The sequence below is a fragment of the Lissotriton vulgaris genome, chromosome 7 (assembly GCF_964263255.1).
Source record: "Lissotriton vulgaris chromosome 7, aLisVul1.2, whole genome shotgun sequence".
NCBI lineage: Eukaryota > Metazoa > Chordata > Amphibia > Caudata > Salamandridae > Lissotriton > Lissotriton vulgaris.
The window spans coordinates 1,765,755,775-1,765,772,822 of NC_141695.1; the positions used below are offsets into that span (position 1 = coordinate 1,765,755,775).

The 17,048-nt window shown below is 48.9% G+C and overlaps 1 protein-coding gene across 2 annotated transcripts in view; it reads right to left on the minus strand.

The window, feature by feature from the left end:
- Positions 1-17,048, minus strand: part of LOC147706621 (cell adhesion molecule CEACAM8-like) — a 129,068-nt gene that overhangs the window by 99,199 nt on the left and 12,821 nt on the right. The window contains exon 2 of one of the 2 annotated variants that reach the window (XM_086933111.1): positions 12,541-12,906. The exons of the other annotated variant lie outside the window; for it this stretch is intronic. Coding sequence (XP_086789237.1) covers positions 12,541-12,906 — 366 coding nt within the window. The remainder of the gene's footprint in view (positions 1-12,540; positions 12,907-17,048) is intronic. 2 annotated transcript variants of the gene reach the window in all.

The following is a 17,048-nucleotide window of genomic DNA, read 5'->3' on the forward strand; positions in this document are numbered from 1 at the left end:
GAAACAAGCTACCGGGGACCGGTTTCTGGCATTTCAGCCTCTTCGGCCCGGCTTGCTTGAATCCTGATGGTGCAATGAGCAAGGGACTCACATCTGAGCATACCCTTCCACGCTTAGGGTGGCCAAAAATATTTACAACAAGGGGTGGTGAGGGACAGAGTCTCTGAATTAAACAGAATACTCTCACCCAGTCAAGAGATCAGGGCTAGATCCAACACCGTTTTTTAGCTCACTGCACCATCCCAGTTTCAGAACCTGGCTGTATGCAAATTAGTCTGTTCCTGTCCCAGTGCATGATGGGAACAGGGCAAACCAAACTACAAAAGCCAATTCTTACACTGGGAAGGAAACAAGCTACCGGGGACCGGTTTCTGGCATTTCAGCCTCTTCGGCCCGGCTTGCTTGAATCCTGATGGTGCAATGAGCAAGGGACTCACATCTGAGCATACCCTTCCACGCTTAGGGTGGACAAAAATATTTACAACAAGGGGTGGTGAGGGACAGAGTCTCTGAATTAAACAGAATACTCTCACCCAGTCAAGAGATCAGGGCTAGATCCAACACCGTTTTTTAGCTCACTGCACCATCCCAGTTTCAGAACCTGGCTGTATGCAAATTAGTCTGTTCCTGTCCCAGTGCATGATGGGAACAGGGCAAACCAAACTACAAAAGCCAATTCTTACACTGGGAAGGAAACAAGCTACCGGGGACCGGTTTCTGGCATTTCAGCCTCTTCGGCCCGGCTTGCTTGAATCCTGATGGTGCAATGAGCAAGGGACTCACATCTGAGCATACCCTTCCACGCTTAGGGTGGACAAAAATATTTACAACAAGGGGTGGTGAGGGACAGAGTCTCTGAATTAAACAGAATACTCTCACCCAGTCAAGAGATCAGGGCTAGATCCAACACCGTTTTTTAGCTCACTGCACCATCCCAGTTTCAGAACCTGGCTGTATGCAAATTAGTCTGTTCCTGTCCCAGTGCATGATGGGAACAGGGCAAACCAAACTACAAAAGCCAATTCTTACACTGGGAAGGAAACAAGCTACCGGGGACCGGTTTCTGGCATTTCAGCCTCTTCGGCCCGGCTTGCTTGAATCCTGATGGTGCAATGAGCAAGGGACTCACATCTGAGCATACCCTTCCACGCTTAGGGTGGACAAAAATATTTACAACAAGGGGTGGTGAGGGACAGAGTCTCTGAATTAAACAGAATACTCTCACCCAGTCAAGAGATCAGGGCTAGATCCAACACCGTTTTTTAGCTCACTGCACCATCCCAGTTTCAGAACCTGGCTGTATGCAAATTAGTCTGTTCCTGTCCCAGTGCATGATGGGAACAGGGCAAACCAAACTACAAAAGCCAATTCTTACACTGGGAAGGAAACAAGCTACCGGGGACCGGTTTCTGGCATTTCAGCCTCTTCGGCCCGGCTTGCTTGAATCCTGATGGTGCAATGAGCAAGGGACTCACATCTGAGCATACCCTTCCACGCTTAGGGTGGACAAAAATATTTACAACAAGGGGTGGTGAGGGACAGAGTCTCTGAATTAAACAGAATACTCTCACCCAGTCAAGAGATCAGGGCTAGATCCAACACCGTTGTTTAGCTCACTGCACCATCCCAGTTTCAGAACCTGGCTGTATGCAAATTAGTCTGTTCCTGTCCCAGTGCATGATGGGAACAGGGCAAACCAAACTACAAAAGCCAATTCTTACACTGGGAAGGAAACAAGCTACCGGGGACCGGTTTCTGGCATTTCAGCCTCTTCGGCCCGGCTTGCTTGAATCCTGATGGTGCAATAAGCAAGGGACTCACATCTGAGCATACCCTTCCACGCTTAGGGTGGACAAAAATATTTACAACAAGGGGTGGTGAGGGACAGAGTCTCTGAATTAAACAGAATACTCTCACCCAGTCAAGAGATCAGGGCTAGATCCAACACCGTTTTTTAGCTCACTGCACCATCCCAGTTTCAGAACCTGGCTGTATGCAAATTAGTCTGTTCCTGTCCCAGTGCATGATGGGAACAGGGCAAACCAAACTACAAAAGCCAATTCTTACACTGGGAAGGAAACAAGCTACCGGGGACCGGTTTCTGGCATTTCAGCCTCTTCGGCCCGGCTTGCTTGAATCCTGATGGTGCAATGAGCAAGGGACTCACATCTGAGCATACCCTTCCACGCTTAGGGTGGACAAAAATATTTACAACAAGGGGTGGTGAGGGACAGAGTCTCTGAATTAAACAGAATACTCTCACCCAGTCAAGAGATCAGGGCTAGATCCAACACCGTTTTTTAGCTCACTGCACCATCCCAGTTTCAGAACCTGGCTGTATGCAAATTAGTCTGTTCCTGTCCCAGTGCATGATGGGAACAGGGCAAACCAAACTACAAAAGCCAATTCTTACACTGGGAAGGAAACAAGCTACCGGGGACCGGTTTCTGGCATTTCAGCCTCTTCGGCCCGGCTTGCTTGAATCCTGATGGTGCAATGAGCAAGGGACTCACATCTGAGCATACCCTTCCACGCTTAGGGTGGACAAAAATATTTACAACAAGGGGTGGTGAGGGACAGAGTCTCTGAATTAAACAGAATACTCTCACCCAGTCAAGAGATCAGGGCTAGATCCAACACCGTTTTTTAGCTCACTGCACCATCCCAGTTTCAGAACCTGGCTGTATGCAAATTAGTCTGTTCCTGTCCCAGTGCATGATGGGAACAGGGCAAACCAAACTACAAAAGCCAATTCTTACACTGGGAAGGAAACAAGCTACCGGGGACCGGTTTCTGGCATTTCAGCCTCTTCGGCCCGGCTTGCTTGAATCCTGATGGTGCAATGAGCAAGGGACTCACATCTGAGCATACCCTTCCACGCTTAGGGTGGACAAAAATATTTACAACAAGGGGTGGTGAGGGACAGAGTCTCTGAATTAAACAGAATACTCTCACCCAGTCAAGAGATCAGGGCTAGATCCAACACCGTTTTTTAGCTCACTGCACCATCCCAGTTTCAGAACCTGGCTGTATGCAAATTAGTCTGTTCCTGTCCCAGTGCATGATGGGAACAGGGCAAACCAAACTACAAAAGCCAATTCTTACACTGGGAAGGAAACAAGCTACCGGGGACCGGTTTCTGGCATTTCAGCCTCTTCGGCCCGGCTTGCTTGAATCCTGATGGTGCAATGAGCAAGGGACTCACATCTGAGCATACCCTTCCACGCTTAGGGTGGACAAAAATATTTACAACAAGGGGTGGTGAGGGACAGAGTCTCTGAATTAAACAGAATACTCTCACCCAGTCAAGAGATCAGGGCTAGATCCAACACCGTTTTTTAGCTCACTGCACCATCCCAGTTTCAGAACCTGGCTGTATGCAAATTAGTCTGTTCCTGTCCCAGTGCATGATGGGAACAGGGCAAACCAAACTACAAAAGCCAATTCTTACACTGGGAAGGAAATAAGCTACCGGGGACCGGTTTCTGGCATATCAGCCTCTTCGGCCCGGCTTGCTTGAATCCTGATGGTGCAATGAGCAAGGGACTCACATCTGAGCATACCCTTCCACGCTTAGGCTGGACAAAAATATTTACAACAAGGGGTGGTGAGGGACAGAGTCTCTGAATTAAACAGAATACTCTCACCCAGTCAAGAGATCAGGGCTAGATCCAACACCGTTTTTTAGCTCACTGCACCATCCCAGTTTCAGAACCTGGCTGTATGCAAATTAGTCTGTTCCTGTCCCAGTGCATGATGGGAACAGGGCAAACCAAACTACAAAAGCCAATTCTTACACTGGGAAGGAAACAAGCTACCGGGGACCGGTTTCTGGCATTTCAGCCTCTTCGGCCCGGCTTGCTTGAATCCTGATGGTGCAATGAGCAAGGGACTCACATCTGAGCATACCCTTCCACGCTTAGGGTGGACAAAAATATTTACAGCAAGGGGTGGTGAGGGACAGAGTCTCTGAATTAAACAGAATACTCTCACCCAGTCAAGAGATCAGGGCTAGATCCAACACCGTTTTTTAGCTCACTGCACCATCCCAGTTTCAGAACCTGGCTGTATGCAAATTAGTCTGTTCCTGTCCCAGTGCATGATGGGAACAGGGCAAACCAAACTACAAAAGCCAATTCTTACACTGGGAAGGAAACAAGCTACCGGGGACCGGTTTCTGGCATTTCAGCCTCTTCGGCCCGGCTTGCTTGAATCCTGATGGTGCAATGAGCAAGGGACTCACATCTGAGCATACCCTTCCACGCTTAGGGTGGACAAAAATATTTACAACAAGGGGTGGTGAGGGACAGAGTCTCTGAATTAAACAGAATACTCTCACCCAGTCAAGAGATCAGGGCTAGATCCAACACCGTTTTTTAGCTCACTGCACCATCCCAGTTTCAGAACCTGGCTGTATGCAAATTAGTCTGTTCCTGTCCCAGTGCATGATGGGAACAGGGCAAACCAAACTACAAAAGCCAATTCTTACACTGGGAAGGAAACAAGCTACCGGGGACCGGTTTCTGGAATTTCAGCCTCTTCGGCCCGGCTTGCTTGAATCCTGATGGTGCAATGAGCAAGGGACTCACATCTGAGCATACCCTTCCACGCTTAGGGTGGACAAAAATATTTACAACAAGGGGTGGTGAGGGACAGAGTCTCTGAATTAAACAGAATACTCTCACCCAGTCAAGAGATCAGGGCTAGATCCAACACCGTTTTTTAGCTCACTGCACCATCCCAGTTTCAGAACCTGGCTGTATGCAAATTAGTCTGTTCCTGTCCCAGTGCATGATGGGAACAGGGCAAACCAAACTACAAAAGCCAATTCTTACACTGGGAAGGAAACAAGCTACCGGGGACCGGTTTCTGGCATTTCAGCCTCTTCGGCCCGGCTTGCTTGAATCCTGATGGTGCAATGAGCAAGGGACTCACATCTGAGCATACCCTTCCACGCTTAGGGTGGACAAAAATATTTACAACAAGGGGTGGTGAGGGACAGAGTCTCTGAATTAAACAGAATACTCTCACCCAGTCAAGAGATCAGGGCTAGATCCAACACCGTTTTTTAGCTCACTGCACCATCCCAGTTTCAGAACCTGGCTGTATGCAAATTAGTCTGTTCCTGTCCCAGTGCATGATGGGAACAGGGCAAACCAAACTACAAAAGCCAATTCTTACACTGGGAAGGAAACAAGCTACCGGGGACCGGTTTCTGGCATTTCAGCCTCTTCGGCCCGGCTTGCTTGAATCCTGATGGTGCAATGAGCAAGGGACTCACATCTGAGCATACCCTTCCACGCTTAGGGTGGACAAAAATATTTACAACAAGGGGTGGTGAGGGACAGAGTCTCTGAATTAAACAGAATACTCTCACCCAGTCAAGAGATCAGGGCTAGATCCAACACCGTTTTTTAGCTCACTGCACCATCCCAGTTTCAGAACCTGGCTGTATGCAAATTAGTCTGTTCCTGTCCCAGTGCATGATGGGAACAGGGCAAACCAAACTACAAAAGCCAATTCTTACACTGGGAAGGAAACAAGCTACCGGGGACCGGTTTCTGGCATTTCAGCCTCTTCGGCCCGGCTTGCTTGAATCCTGATGGTGCAATGAGCAAGGGACTCACATCTGAGCATACCCTTCCACGCTTAGGGTGGACAAAAATATTTACAACAAGGGGTGGTGAGGGACAGAGTCTCTGAATTAAACAGAATACTCCCACCCAGTCAAGAGATCAGGGCTAGATCCAACACCGTTTTTTAGCTCACTGCACCATCCCAGTTTCAGAACCTGGCTGTATGCAAATTAGTCTGTTCCTGTCCCAGTGCATGATGGGAACAGGGCAAACCAAACTACAAAAGCCAATTCTTACACTGGGAAGGAAACAAGCTACCGGGGACCGGTTTCTGGCATTTCAGCCTCTTCGGCCCGGCTTGCTTGAATCCTGATGGTGCAATGAGCAAGGGACTCACATCTGAGCATACCCTTCCACGCTTAGGGTGGACAAAAATATTTACAACAAGGGGTGGTGAGGGACAGAGTCTCTGAATTAAACAGAATACTCTCACCCAGTCAAGAGATCAGGGCTAGATCCAACACCGTTTTTTAGCTCACTGCACCATCCCAGTTTCAGAACCTGGCTGTATGCAAATTAGTCTGTTCCTGTCCCAGTGCATGATGGGAACAGGGCAAACCAAACTACAAAAGCCAATTCTTACACTGGGAAGGAAACAAGCTACCGGGGACCGGTTTCTGGCATTTCAGCCTCTTCGGCCCGGCTTGCTTGAATCCTGATGGTGCAATGAGCAAGGGACTCACATCTGAGCATACCCTTCCACGCTTAGGGTGGACAAAAATATTTACTACAAGGGGTGGTGAGGGACAGAGTCTCTGAATTAAACAGAATACTCTCACCCAGTCAAGAGATCAGGGCTAGATCCAACACCGTTTTTTAGCTCACTGCACCATCCCAGTTTCAGAACCTGGCTGTATGCAAATTAGTCTGTTCCTGTCCCAGTGCATGATGGGAACAGGGCAAACCAAACTACAAAAGCCAATTCTTACACTGGGAAGGAAACAAGCTACCGGGGACCGGTTTCTGGCATATCAGCCTCTTCGGCCCGGCTTGCTTGAATCCTGATGGTGCAATGAGCAAGGGACTCACATCTGAGCATACCCTTCCACGCTTAGGGTGGACAAAAATATTTACAACAAGGGGTGGTGAGGGACAGAGTCTCTGAATTAAACAGAATACTCTCACCCAGTCAAGAGATCAGGGCTAGATCCAACACCGTTTTTTAGCTCACTGCACCATCCCAGTTTCAGAACCTGGCTGTATGCAAATTAGTCTGTTCCTGTCCCAGTGCATGATGGGAACAGGGCAAACCAAACTACAAAAGCCAATTCTTACACTGGGAAGGAAACAAGCTACCGGGGACCGGTTTCTGGCATTTCAGCCTCTTCGGCCCGGCTTGCTTGAATCCTGATGGTGCAATGAGCAAGGGACTCACATCTGAGCATACCCTTCCACGCTTAGGGTGGACAAAAATATTTACAACAAGGGGTGGTGAGGGACAGAGTCTCTGAATTAAACAGAATACTCTCACCCAGTCAAGAGATCAGGGCTAGATCCAACACCGTTTTTTAGCTCACTGCACCATCCCAGTTTCAGAACCTGGCTGTATGCAAATTAGTCTGTTCCTGTCCCAGTGCATGATGGGAACAGGGCAAACCAAACTACAAAAGCCAATTCTTACACTGGGAAGGAAACAAGCTACCGGGGACCGGTTTCTGGCATTTCAGCCTCTTCGGCCCGGCTTGCTTGAATCCTGATGGTGCAATGAGCAAGGGACTCACATCTGAGCATACCCTTCCACGCTTAGGGTGGACAAAAATATTTACAACAAGGGGTGGTGAGGGACAGAGTCTCTGAATTAAACAGAATACTCTCACCCAGTCAAGAGATCAGGGCTAGATCCAACACCGTTTTTTAGCTCACTGCACCATCCCAGTTTCAGAACCTGGCTGTATGCAAATTAGTCTGTTCCTGTCCCAGTGCATGATGGGAACAGGGCAAACCAAACTACAAAAGCCAATTCTTACACTGGGAAGGAAACAAGCTACCGGGGACCGGTTTCTGGCATTTCAGCCTCTTCGGCCCGGCTTGCTTGAATCCTGATGGTGCAATGAGCAAGGGACTCACATCTGAGCATACCCTTCCACGCTTAGGGTGGACAAAAATATTTACAACAAGGGGTGGTGAGGGACAGAGTCTCTGAATTAAACAGAATACTCTCACCCAGTCAAGAGATCAGGGCTAGATCCAACACCGTTTTTTAGCTCACTGCACCATCCCAGTTTCAGAACCTGGCTGTATGCAAATTAGTCTGTTCCTGTTCCAGTGCATGATGGGAACAGGGCAAACCAAACTACAAAAGCCAATTCTTACACTGGGAAGGAAACAAGCTACCGGGGACCGGTTTCTGGCATTTCAGCCTCTTCGGCCCGGCTTGCTTGAATCCTGATGGTGCAATGAGCAAGGGACTCACATCTGAGCATACCCTTCCACGCTTAGGGTGGACAAAAATATTTACAACAAGGGGTGGTGAGGGACAGAGTCTCTGAATTAAACAGAATACTCTCACCCAGTCAAGAGATCAGGGCTAGATCCAACACCGTTTTTTAGCTCACTGCACCATCCCAGTTTCAGAACCTGGCTGTATGCAAATTAGTCTGTTCCTGTCCCAGTGCATGATGGGAACAGGGCAAACCAAACTACAAAAGCCAATTCTTACACTGGGAAGGAAACAAGCTACCGGGGACCGGTTTCTGGCATTTCAGCCTCTTCGGCCCGGCTTGCTTGAATCCTGATGGTGCAATGAGCAAGGGACTCACATCTGAGCATACCCTTCCACGCTTAGGGTGGACAAAAATATTTACAACAAGGGGTGGTGAGGGACAGAGTCTCTGAATTAAACAGAATACTCTCACCCAGTCAAGAGATCAGGGCTAGATCCAACACCGTTTTTTAGCTCACTGCACCATCCCAGTTTCAGAACCTGGCTGTATGCAAATTAGTCTGTTCCTGTCCCAGTGCATGATGGGAACAGGGCAAACGAAACTACAAAAGCCAATTCTTACACTGGGAAGGAAACAAGCTACCGGGGACCGGTTTCTGGCATTTCAGCCTCTTCGGCCCGGCTTGCTTGAATCCTGATGGTGCAATGAGCAAGGGACTCACATCTGAGCATACCCTTCCACGCTTAGGGTGGACAAAAATATTTACAACAAGGGGTGGTGAGGGACAGAGTCTCTGAATTAAACAGAATACTCTCACCCAGTCAAGAGATCAGGGCTAGATCCAACACCGTTTTTTAGCTCACTGCACCATCCCAGTTTCAGAACCTGGCTGTATGCAAATTAGTCTGTTCCTGTCCCAGTGCATGATGGGAACAGGGCAAACCAAACTACAAAAGCCAATTCTTACACTGGGAAGAAAACAAGCTACCGGGGACCGGTTTCTGGCATTTCAGCCTCTTCGGCCCGGCTTGCTTGAATCCTGATGGTGCAATGAGCAAGGGACTCACATCTGAGCATACCCTTCCACGCTTAGGGTGGACAAAAATATTTACAACAAGGGGTGGTGAGGGACAGAGTCTCTGAATTAAACAGAATACTCTCACCCAGTCAAGAGATCAGGGCTAGATCCAACACCGTTTTTTAGCTCACTGCACCATCCCAGTTTCAGAACCTGGCTGTATGCAAATTAGTCTGTTCCTGTCCCAGTGCATGATGGGAACAGGGCAAACCAAACTACAAAAGCCAATTCTTACACTGGGAAGGAAACAAGCTACCGGGGACCGGTTTCTGGCATTTCAGCCTCTTCGGCCCGGCTTGCTTGAATCCTGATGGTGCAATGAGCAAGGGACTCACATCTGAGCATACCCTTCCACGCTTAGGGTGGACAAAAATATTTACAACAAGGGGTGGTGAGGGACAGAGTCTCTGAATTAAACAGAATACTCTCACCCAGTCAAGAGATCAGGGCTAGATCCAACACCGTTTTTTAGCTCACTGCACCATCCCAGTTTCAGAACCTGGCTGTATGCAAATTAGTCTGTTCCTGTCCCAGTGCATGATGGGAACAGGGCAAACCAAACTACAAAAGCCAGTGGTCTGCTCAATTCAGACACTCTGTTCATCACCACCCCCTTTTGTAAATCGATTTTGGCCACTATAGGTGTGGCAGGGTATACTCAGACATGAGTCCCTTTCTCACTGCTCCATCAGGATTCAAGCAAGCCGGGCCGAAGAGGCTGAAATGCCAGAAACCGGTCCCCGGTAGCTTGTCTCCTTTCTGGTAAAGAATTGGCTTGGTAGTTTAGTCTGCCCTGTTCCCATGATGCACTGGGCCAGGGACAGACTGATTTGCATATAGCCAGGTTCTGAGCTGGGTTGGGGCAGTGAGATAAATAACGGTGATGGATCAAGCCCTGATCTTTGGACTGGGTAAGAGTGGTCTGCTCAATTCAGACACTCTGTTCATCACCACCCCCTTTTGTAAATCGATTTTGGCCACTATAGGTGTGGCAGGGTATACTCAGACATGAGTCCCTTTCTCACTGCTCCATCAGGATTCAAGCAAGCCGGGCCGAAGAGGCTGAAATGCCAGAAACCGGTCCCCGGTAGCTTGTCTCCTTTCTGGTAAAGAATTGGCTTGGTAGTTTAGTCTGCCCTGTTCCCATGATGCACTGGGCCAGGGACAGACTGATTTGCATATAGCCAGGTTCTGAGTAACCCTGGGCGAAGAACTACGCTCCGTTTGCGGAGTTTGCGGAGTTTTGGCAACTCCGCGTTCCGCGGAGTTCGCGTAGCTGCCGATAACTCCGCTATCCGGTGCGGAGCGTAGTTGTCGCGCGCTAAATAACATTGTCGCGCGCTAAATAACATTATCGCGTGCGCGGCAATGGCTTACCTTGGTTCTGCGTTCGCTTTTTCCCGGTCGCGTCTGCCACCATGTTTGTAAACCCTCCCGTGCGACTGTGCGAACGCGATAACGTCATTGGAAGCGCGATAAAGCCATAAGGACGCGCGAACGAGAAGATGAGTTCCCGAACATGTCTTGCACAACGCGACCACGTTAATTGACCCGGAACAGGAAATAAGGGAACGCAAGCAGGCGGGACAAACCTCTGGGGTAATTTAGCGCGCTAGCCATCCCGAGCATGCAGGCAACGCCCCGAACACGCGCACCGCGCTCCCGAAGACGAAAAACGGCGCGCGAACGGGCCCAGCAAGCAACTCCGCATGGTTGCGGAGCTACGCGTAGTTCGCGGAGTGCAACTACGTCTTCGCGTAGCTCCGCGGAGTCCGACTCCGCGAACTACGCCCAGGGTTAGTTCTGAGCTGGGTTGGGGCAGTGAGATAAATAACGGTGATGGATCAAGCCCTGATCTTTGGACTGGGTAAGAGTGGTCTGCTCAATTCAGACACTCTGTTCATCACCACCCCCTTTTGTAAATCGATTTTGGCCACTATAGTTGTGGCAGGGTATACTCAGACATGAGTCCCTTTCTCACTGCTCCATCAGGATTCAAGCAAGCCGGGCCGAAGAGGCTGAAATGCCAGAAACCGGTCCCCGGTAGCTTGTCTCCTTTCTGGTAAAGAATTGGCTTGGTAGTTTAGTCTGCCCTGTTCCCATGATGCACTGGGCCAGGGACAGACTGATTTGCATATAGCCAGGTTCTGAGCTGGGTTGGGGCAGTGAGATAAATAACGGTGATGGATCAAGCCCTGATCTTTGGACTGGGTAAGAGTGGTCTGCTCAATTCAGACACTCTGTTCATCACCACCCCCTTTTGTAAATCGATTTTGGCCACTATAGGTGTGGCAGGGTATACTCAGACATGAGTCCCTTTCTCACTGCTCCATCAGGATTCAAGCAAGCCGGGCCGAAGAGGCTGAAATGCCAGAAACCGGTCCCCGGTAGCTTGTCTCCTTTCTGGTAAAGAATTGGCTTGGTAGTTTAGTCTGCCCTGTTCCCATGATGCACTGGGCCAGGGACAGACTGATTTGCATATAGCCAGGTTCTGAGCTGGGTTGGGGCAGTGAGATAAATAACGGTGATGGATCAAGCCCTGATCTTTGGACTGGGTAAGAGTGGTCTGCTCAATTCAGACACTCTGTTCATCACCACCCCCTTTTGTAAATGGATTCCTTCACTAGCACCCTTTAACGATGCCCTCTCAAGTCTCCGTAACCACTGTCTCTCAGATTCATTTCCATTTATAGCACCTCTCATACCAGTGTAAGGTGTCTGAGCACTTTACATCACACACACATTGCACAGAGACAATCATGTGTGTGTAAATCAGTGTATAGGAAATGTTACATCAGACAGGACTACGAGGAGTAGTGTAGGAGTGACATGCCATCGATACTGGTAGGCAATATAGTTTAAGATTCCTTATTCTGGTAAGGCGCTAATTCAGAATGTAAAACGTAACATCACGGTTAGGGGTTCTCTTTAATAATAAGAATTGTTTTCTAATCAAATGAAGCCTTTGGGCAAGATTAGGATGATGAAAGACTGGGCAAAAAAGCATATGGCTCTTACATATACCTCGCAGTTTGCAGCTCTTTGATGACAGTTAATAGCTCAATGTTCTATATTAGAATTTTGACTTATAAACGACAAGTAACAAAAGGAGCTCTCTTGAAAAAGCAGGAACCCACTGACCTATTTACATTATATGCACTTTGTTGTTTGCATCGCACATGTTCTAAGCAGCAGGGACTTTAACCCTCTGCACTACCTTAGGATGAGACAACACTTCACCGGATTTCCCTTGACATTTTAATTGATGCCTTAAAATTGCTGGAGGCCGAAAACGCCGCAGCAGGAGGTGCTTTTAAAATGATAATATACTTGGGAAAATGATGCCCCGACCCCAAGTCAGCGCCCGGTGCGGTGGCACCCATCGCACCACCGTAGAACCAGGCCTGGGTGGCAGTGCCAGGACAGGTGTGGCCGACCTTACCGTGCACTCTCAGCTGTGCCGTCGCCTCCTGTGGCTCCCTCGAGTCCACACTCATTCGCACGGTGTAGTTTCCAGTGTGATTCGTCTGCACATCTGTGATCCGCAGAGACCCGTCCGGGAGCAGAGACTCTCGGCCGGTGGATTGAGGACCATAGAGAAGAGGATCGCTGAAAAAGAGACCGAGGATTTGGTCCTTTGCGCGTGCCTCTTCGCCCCTGTACCAGACACAGTACCATAAACGCGCCTCGTAACGCACAGACAGGGTGACGGTGTCTCCCACCGCTGCGGTCACCACATCTGGAGTGATTGACAGCTGCGCCGCCGTGCACTCGAACAATGACGTCACCCAGACTGACGTCACCCAGGCTGAAAGAAAACACAGAAGAGAAACAATATTAGAGGCGCTGCGGCTGAACCCCAAAAACAACAGACACCAGTGGGTGCGGAGAGACAAAGGCGACTGTAACTAGATGAATGGATTACACAAAAACATCACAATCAATTATCCCAACTCACTTGGGAAAACTAACTGATAAAATGTACATAGTTATTTCTACAGCAGTTAATACCATATTCCTATGCCAGGGTTACCTTAAAATACAAATTCTAAACACAGTTTACCCAAGCTCCCGTAAACTCAGCCCGTGTCCTGCTCTCACAGAGAGTGTGGTGTAAACAAGGGTCTTGTCTCTTCACCCTACTCGCTGTTAACTCAGTAACCTTGACTAGTCTCCACAAACCTGGGCAGCATCACTGACCAAGACCCCTAATGTCCATTACAAAGGCTTCAGCAGTTTAACCCGTCAACCTTTGCTTCTGGACAGACACAAGGGGGGGCCGTGGAGTCAGCTGTAGGGTCACCGAGGTGGCCACGCCTACCATGGAAGGCACATCACTTCCCCCACCAGCCCTGATGGCAGATATTGGCAATAACAGGTGTCTGCATCTCATCAATCCCCTCCTCGAAGCCGCCTCACTGGACTAGATCAATAAATCTGTGGATTTGGAGATCTGAGGGTCTCTGGAACAGAGTGACCTGCCTGTAGGGTCTCACCTCACGTAGGGCACATTTACTAAACTTTCACGCACTGCAGCGCCCCAAGCAAAGGTTCTGCGCTGCATGAAAGGGAGGGAGCAGAAATACACACTATTTACAAAGATATGGATCATTCCAGCTCTCCCCTTGCACTGGTGCACAGTGTGCTGTCTAGTGCCAACACAGGCACCAAGGTGCACAATAGTGCAAGGGGGCCTGTATTACAGACAGGATTGTTTGTTTGCAACAGGGACACCTCCTGCACATAAATAATCCTTTCAGACGTTTTCCTCTTTCTATGTGCGCTGCTGAGCGCCGCTCATGTGGAAAGAGAATATAATGAGGAGAAATGAACATATTTCTCCTCAATACGCCTTACTTGGGAAAGCGTCATCACTTCACGCAGTCCCAGGTTTAGATGTCTTTGTAAATCTGGGAGTGCGCCAACATCCATGGGTGGCCGCATCGCAACACCCATGGGTGGCCGCATCGCAACGCCCATGGGTGGCCACATCGCAACGCCCATGGGTGGCCGCATCGCAACGCCCATGGGTGGCCGCATCGCAACGCCCATGGGTGGCCACATCGCAACGCCCATGGGTGGCCACATCGCAACGCCCACGCTCCACCCTGGAATGCCTTCCATATAGAAATGTAGCGCGATGCCGCTCATGCAACTACACGGAGTTACATTTCTTCCCAAAACCACACAAGATGGCGCATATCGACCCTGACGTGGCTTTGTATTTATTTATTTATTTATTTATTTGGCAATTTTTAAAGCGCGCAAATACCCTTGGGTGTCTCGGCGCTGTAGATGCAGAACTCTCATGGGGGGGGAGGGGTATGGAGGTTTAGGCAGGGAACAACCAGGTCTTTAGTTTCTTTCTGAAATTCAGAAGGGTCGGAGCACACTTGATGTGTAGAGGGAGTGTGTTCCACAAAATGGCTGTTGTCACTGAGAAGCGTTTGTCGCCCCAGTTGGCCCTTCTTGTACGGGGGACCATGAGTAGATGTGCTGAGAATGACCGCAAGGTTCTTGTGTGTTCAAGCGGTCGGAAGGCTCTTCTTAAAAATAGGGGTCCGTGATCATGGATAGCCTTGTATGCTATGCATAGTGCTTTAAATTTGATACGGCTCCTCACCGGTAGCCAGTGCAGCTGTCGGATGTAGGGGGAGACCGATGCAAACCTAGGGATGGATAGCAGTGTCCTGGCTGCTGCATTCTGCACTGTTTGCAGTTTATTGAGGACCTTTTGTTGTGCATTGAGAAACAGTGCGTTGCAGTAGTCAGTTTTGGAGAATACCAAAGTACTGACCAGGGTTTTGCCTGCATGAGGAGGAAGGTATGGGATTCGTTTTTTTATCCTTTTTAGTGTGTAGAAGGAAGAGGAAACCACTGCATTAGCATGTTGCTGAAATGACAGCTTGTTATCGAAGATAACGCCCAGGTTGCGTACCTTCGTTACAGGTTCTGGGGGTTGTCCCATCTGGTGGGGCCACCATTGTGGGGACCAGGTAGGTTGAAGCCTCCCGAATGTCATCACTTCTGTCTTATCAGAATTGAGTTTAAGACAGTTGGATGACATCCAGGAGCTTATTGCCATCATTCCCATTTGGAAGTTGGCTGCCACCGAGATTCCATCATTGTGTATTGACAGCACCAATTGGGTGTCGTCAGCATAAGTAGTCAGGGAGATTCCGCAGGATTTTATGACCCTCGCCAGGTCCGACACATAGATGTTGAATAGTGTCGGACTTAGCGAGGATCCCTGCGGTACTCCACATGGCAGGGAGAAAGTCTGGGATGTAAAATTGCCTAGCCTTACAGTTTGCGGACGGTTTGCCAGAAATGAAGCCAGGAGGTTTTTGGCTTTGTCTGTGATTCCTATGGCCTCAACACGGTCGATCAAGGTGGCATGGTCGACCGTGTCAAAGGCCGCGGATAGATCGAGGAGTATCAGTACTGCGGCTCCTCCGTTATCCATCGTAGCCCTAATCTCATCTGCAGCTTTTAGTAAAGCCGTCTCCGTTCCGTGGCCTTGTCGAAACCCAAATTGGGTGTCATCTAGTAGATTGTTATGATGAATATATTGTGACAGCTGGGTATTCATAATCTTTTCAAAGATTTTTGCAGGGAATGGGAGGCAGGCAATGGGCCTGTAGCTGGCAGGCAGGAGAGGGTCTAGGCTGGGCTTTTTGAGTAGGGGCTTGATTATTGCTTTTTTCCATACTGAGGGGTAGACACCTGATGCAAACATTGCATTGCATATGATGGTTAGTGGTGGGGCAATGACTTCAGGGATGAGGTTAAGGATACTTGGAGGGCAAGGGTCCAAAGGTGAACCAGATTTGGTTCGAGCGATCAGGGGAAGAGTGAATTCGCAGGTGGTAGGTTCAAAAGCTGCGAATGTGGGGCCAGTATCGGCGATCGATTGAGGGGGAGAGTGCACTACGTCAGGTGTAAACGTATTAAAAATGGCTCTGACCTTGTCCTCAAAGAATTTTGCCAATGAATCAGAGAGGGCTTGGGATCCCTCTGACTGGGGGGCAGGTGGGCTAGACAGGTAAGTTACTACTTGGAATAGTTTCCCTGAGGAGTTTTTAGCCTGATTAATTTGGTTTGTGTAATACGTGGTTTTCTCTGTTTTAATGATTTTTTTATAGTTAGAGAGAGCGCTTTCGTAAGTGATCTTATCAGCCGTATTAAAGTTACGGCGCCACTGCCGTTCGAGGTTTCTGCAGTGCTGGCGCTGGAGTCTGAGTGATTCAGAGAACCAAGGGGCTGAAGGAAGTTTTCTACTCCGATGGGATGATTTGAAAGGTGCTAATTTATCGCAGGCTTCGATCAGATTGTCCATGTAAGTATCTGATGCTGCTATGGGATCATGCTCATTAGGTAGTGGGCTGTCCTGTATCATCTGAGTGAGACGTTCAAGATTTAGATTTTTCCAGTCTCTGAATTTGGTGGGAAGGGGAAGAGGCAAGCACGGGGAAGTGGGTTTAGTGGGAATAGAGAAGCATATTGCTGAGTGGTCTGTCCAGATTAAAGGGAAGACCTCGGTGATGGAGATTTCAGGGTGGTTGGTGAATAATCCATCCAACGTATGTCCTGCTTTGTGCGTGGGTTTTTTAACAATTTGTGTGAGTCCGGCTGTCTCTAAATCTCCCAGGAGCGTTATGGTGTCTGGGTCATCTAAAACTTCGAGATGAAAGTTTAGATCTCCTAAGATGGTAAACTGCGGTGATCCAATTGATGTCTCGATTATATGATCCAAGCGTGCTAGGAAATTGGCTCTGGATCCTGGGGGACGGTATATCAACATACCTTTGAAAGTGGCTTTACTGGATAAGCCTATTGAGAAGAGAAGGGCCTCGCATTCAGGGTATGTTGTGTCTGCTGTAGTTATCGTGAGGTGATTTTTGTAAATGATCGCGACTCCTCCACCCTTCCTTATCGGTCTGTCTAACT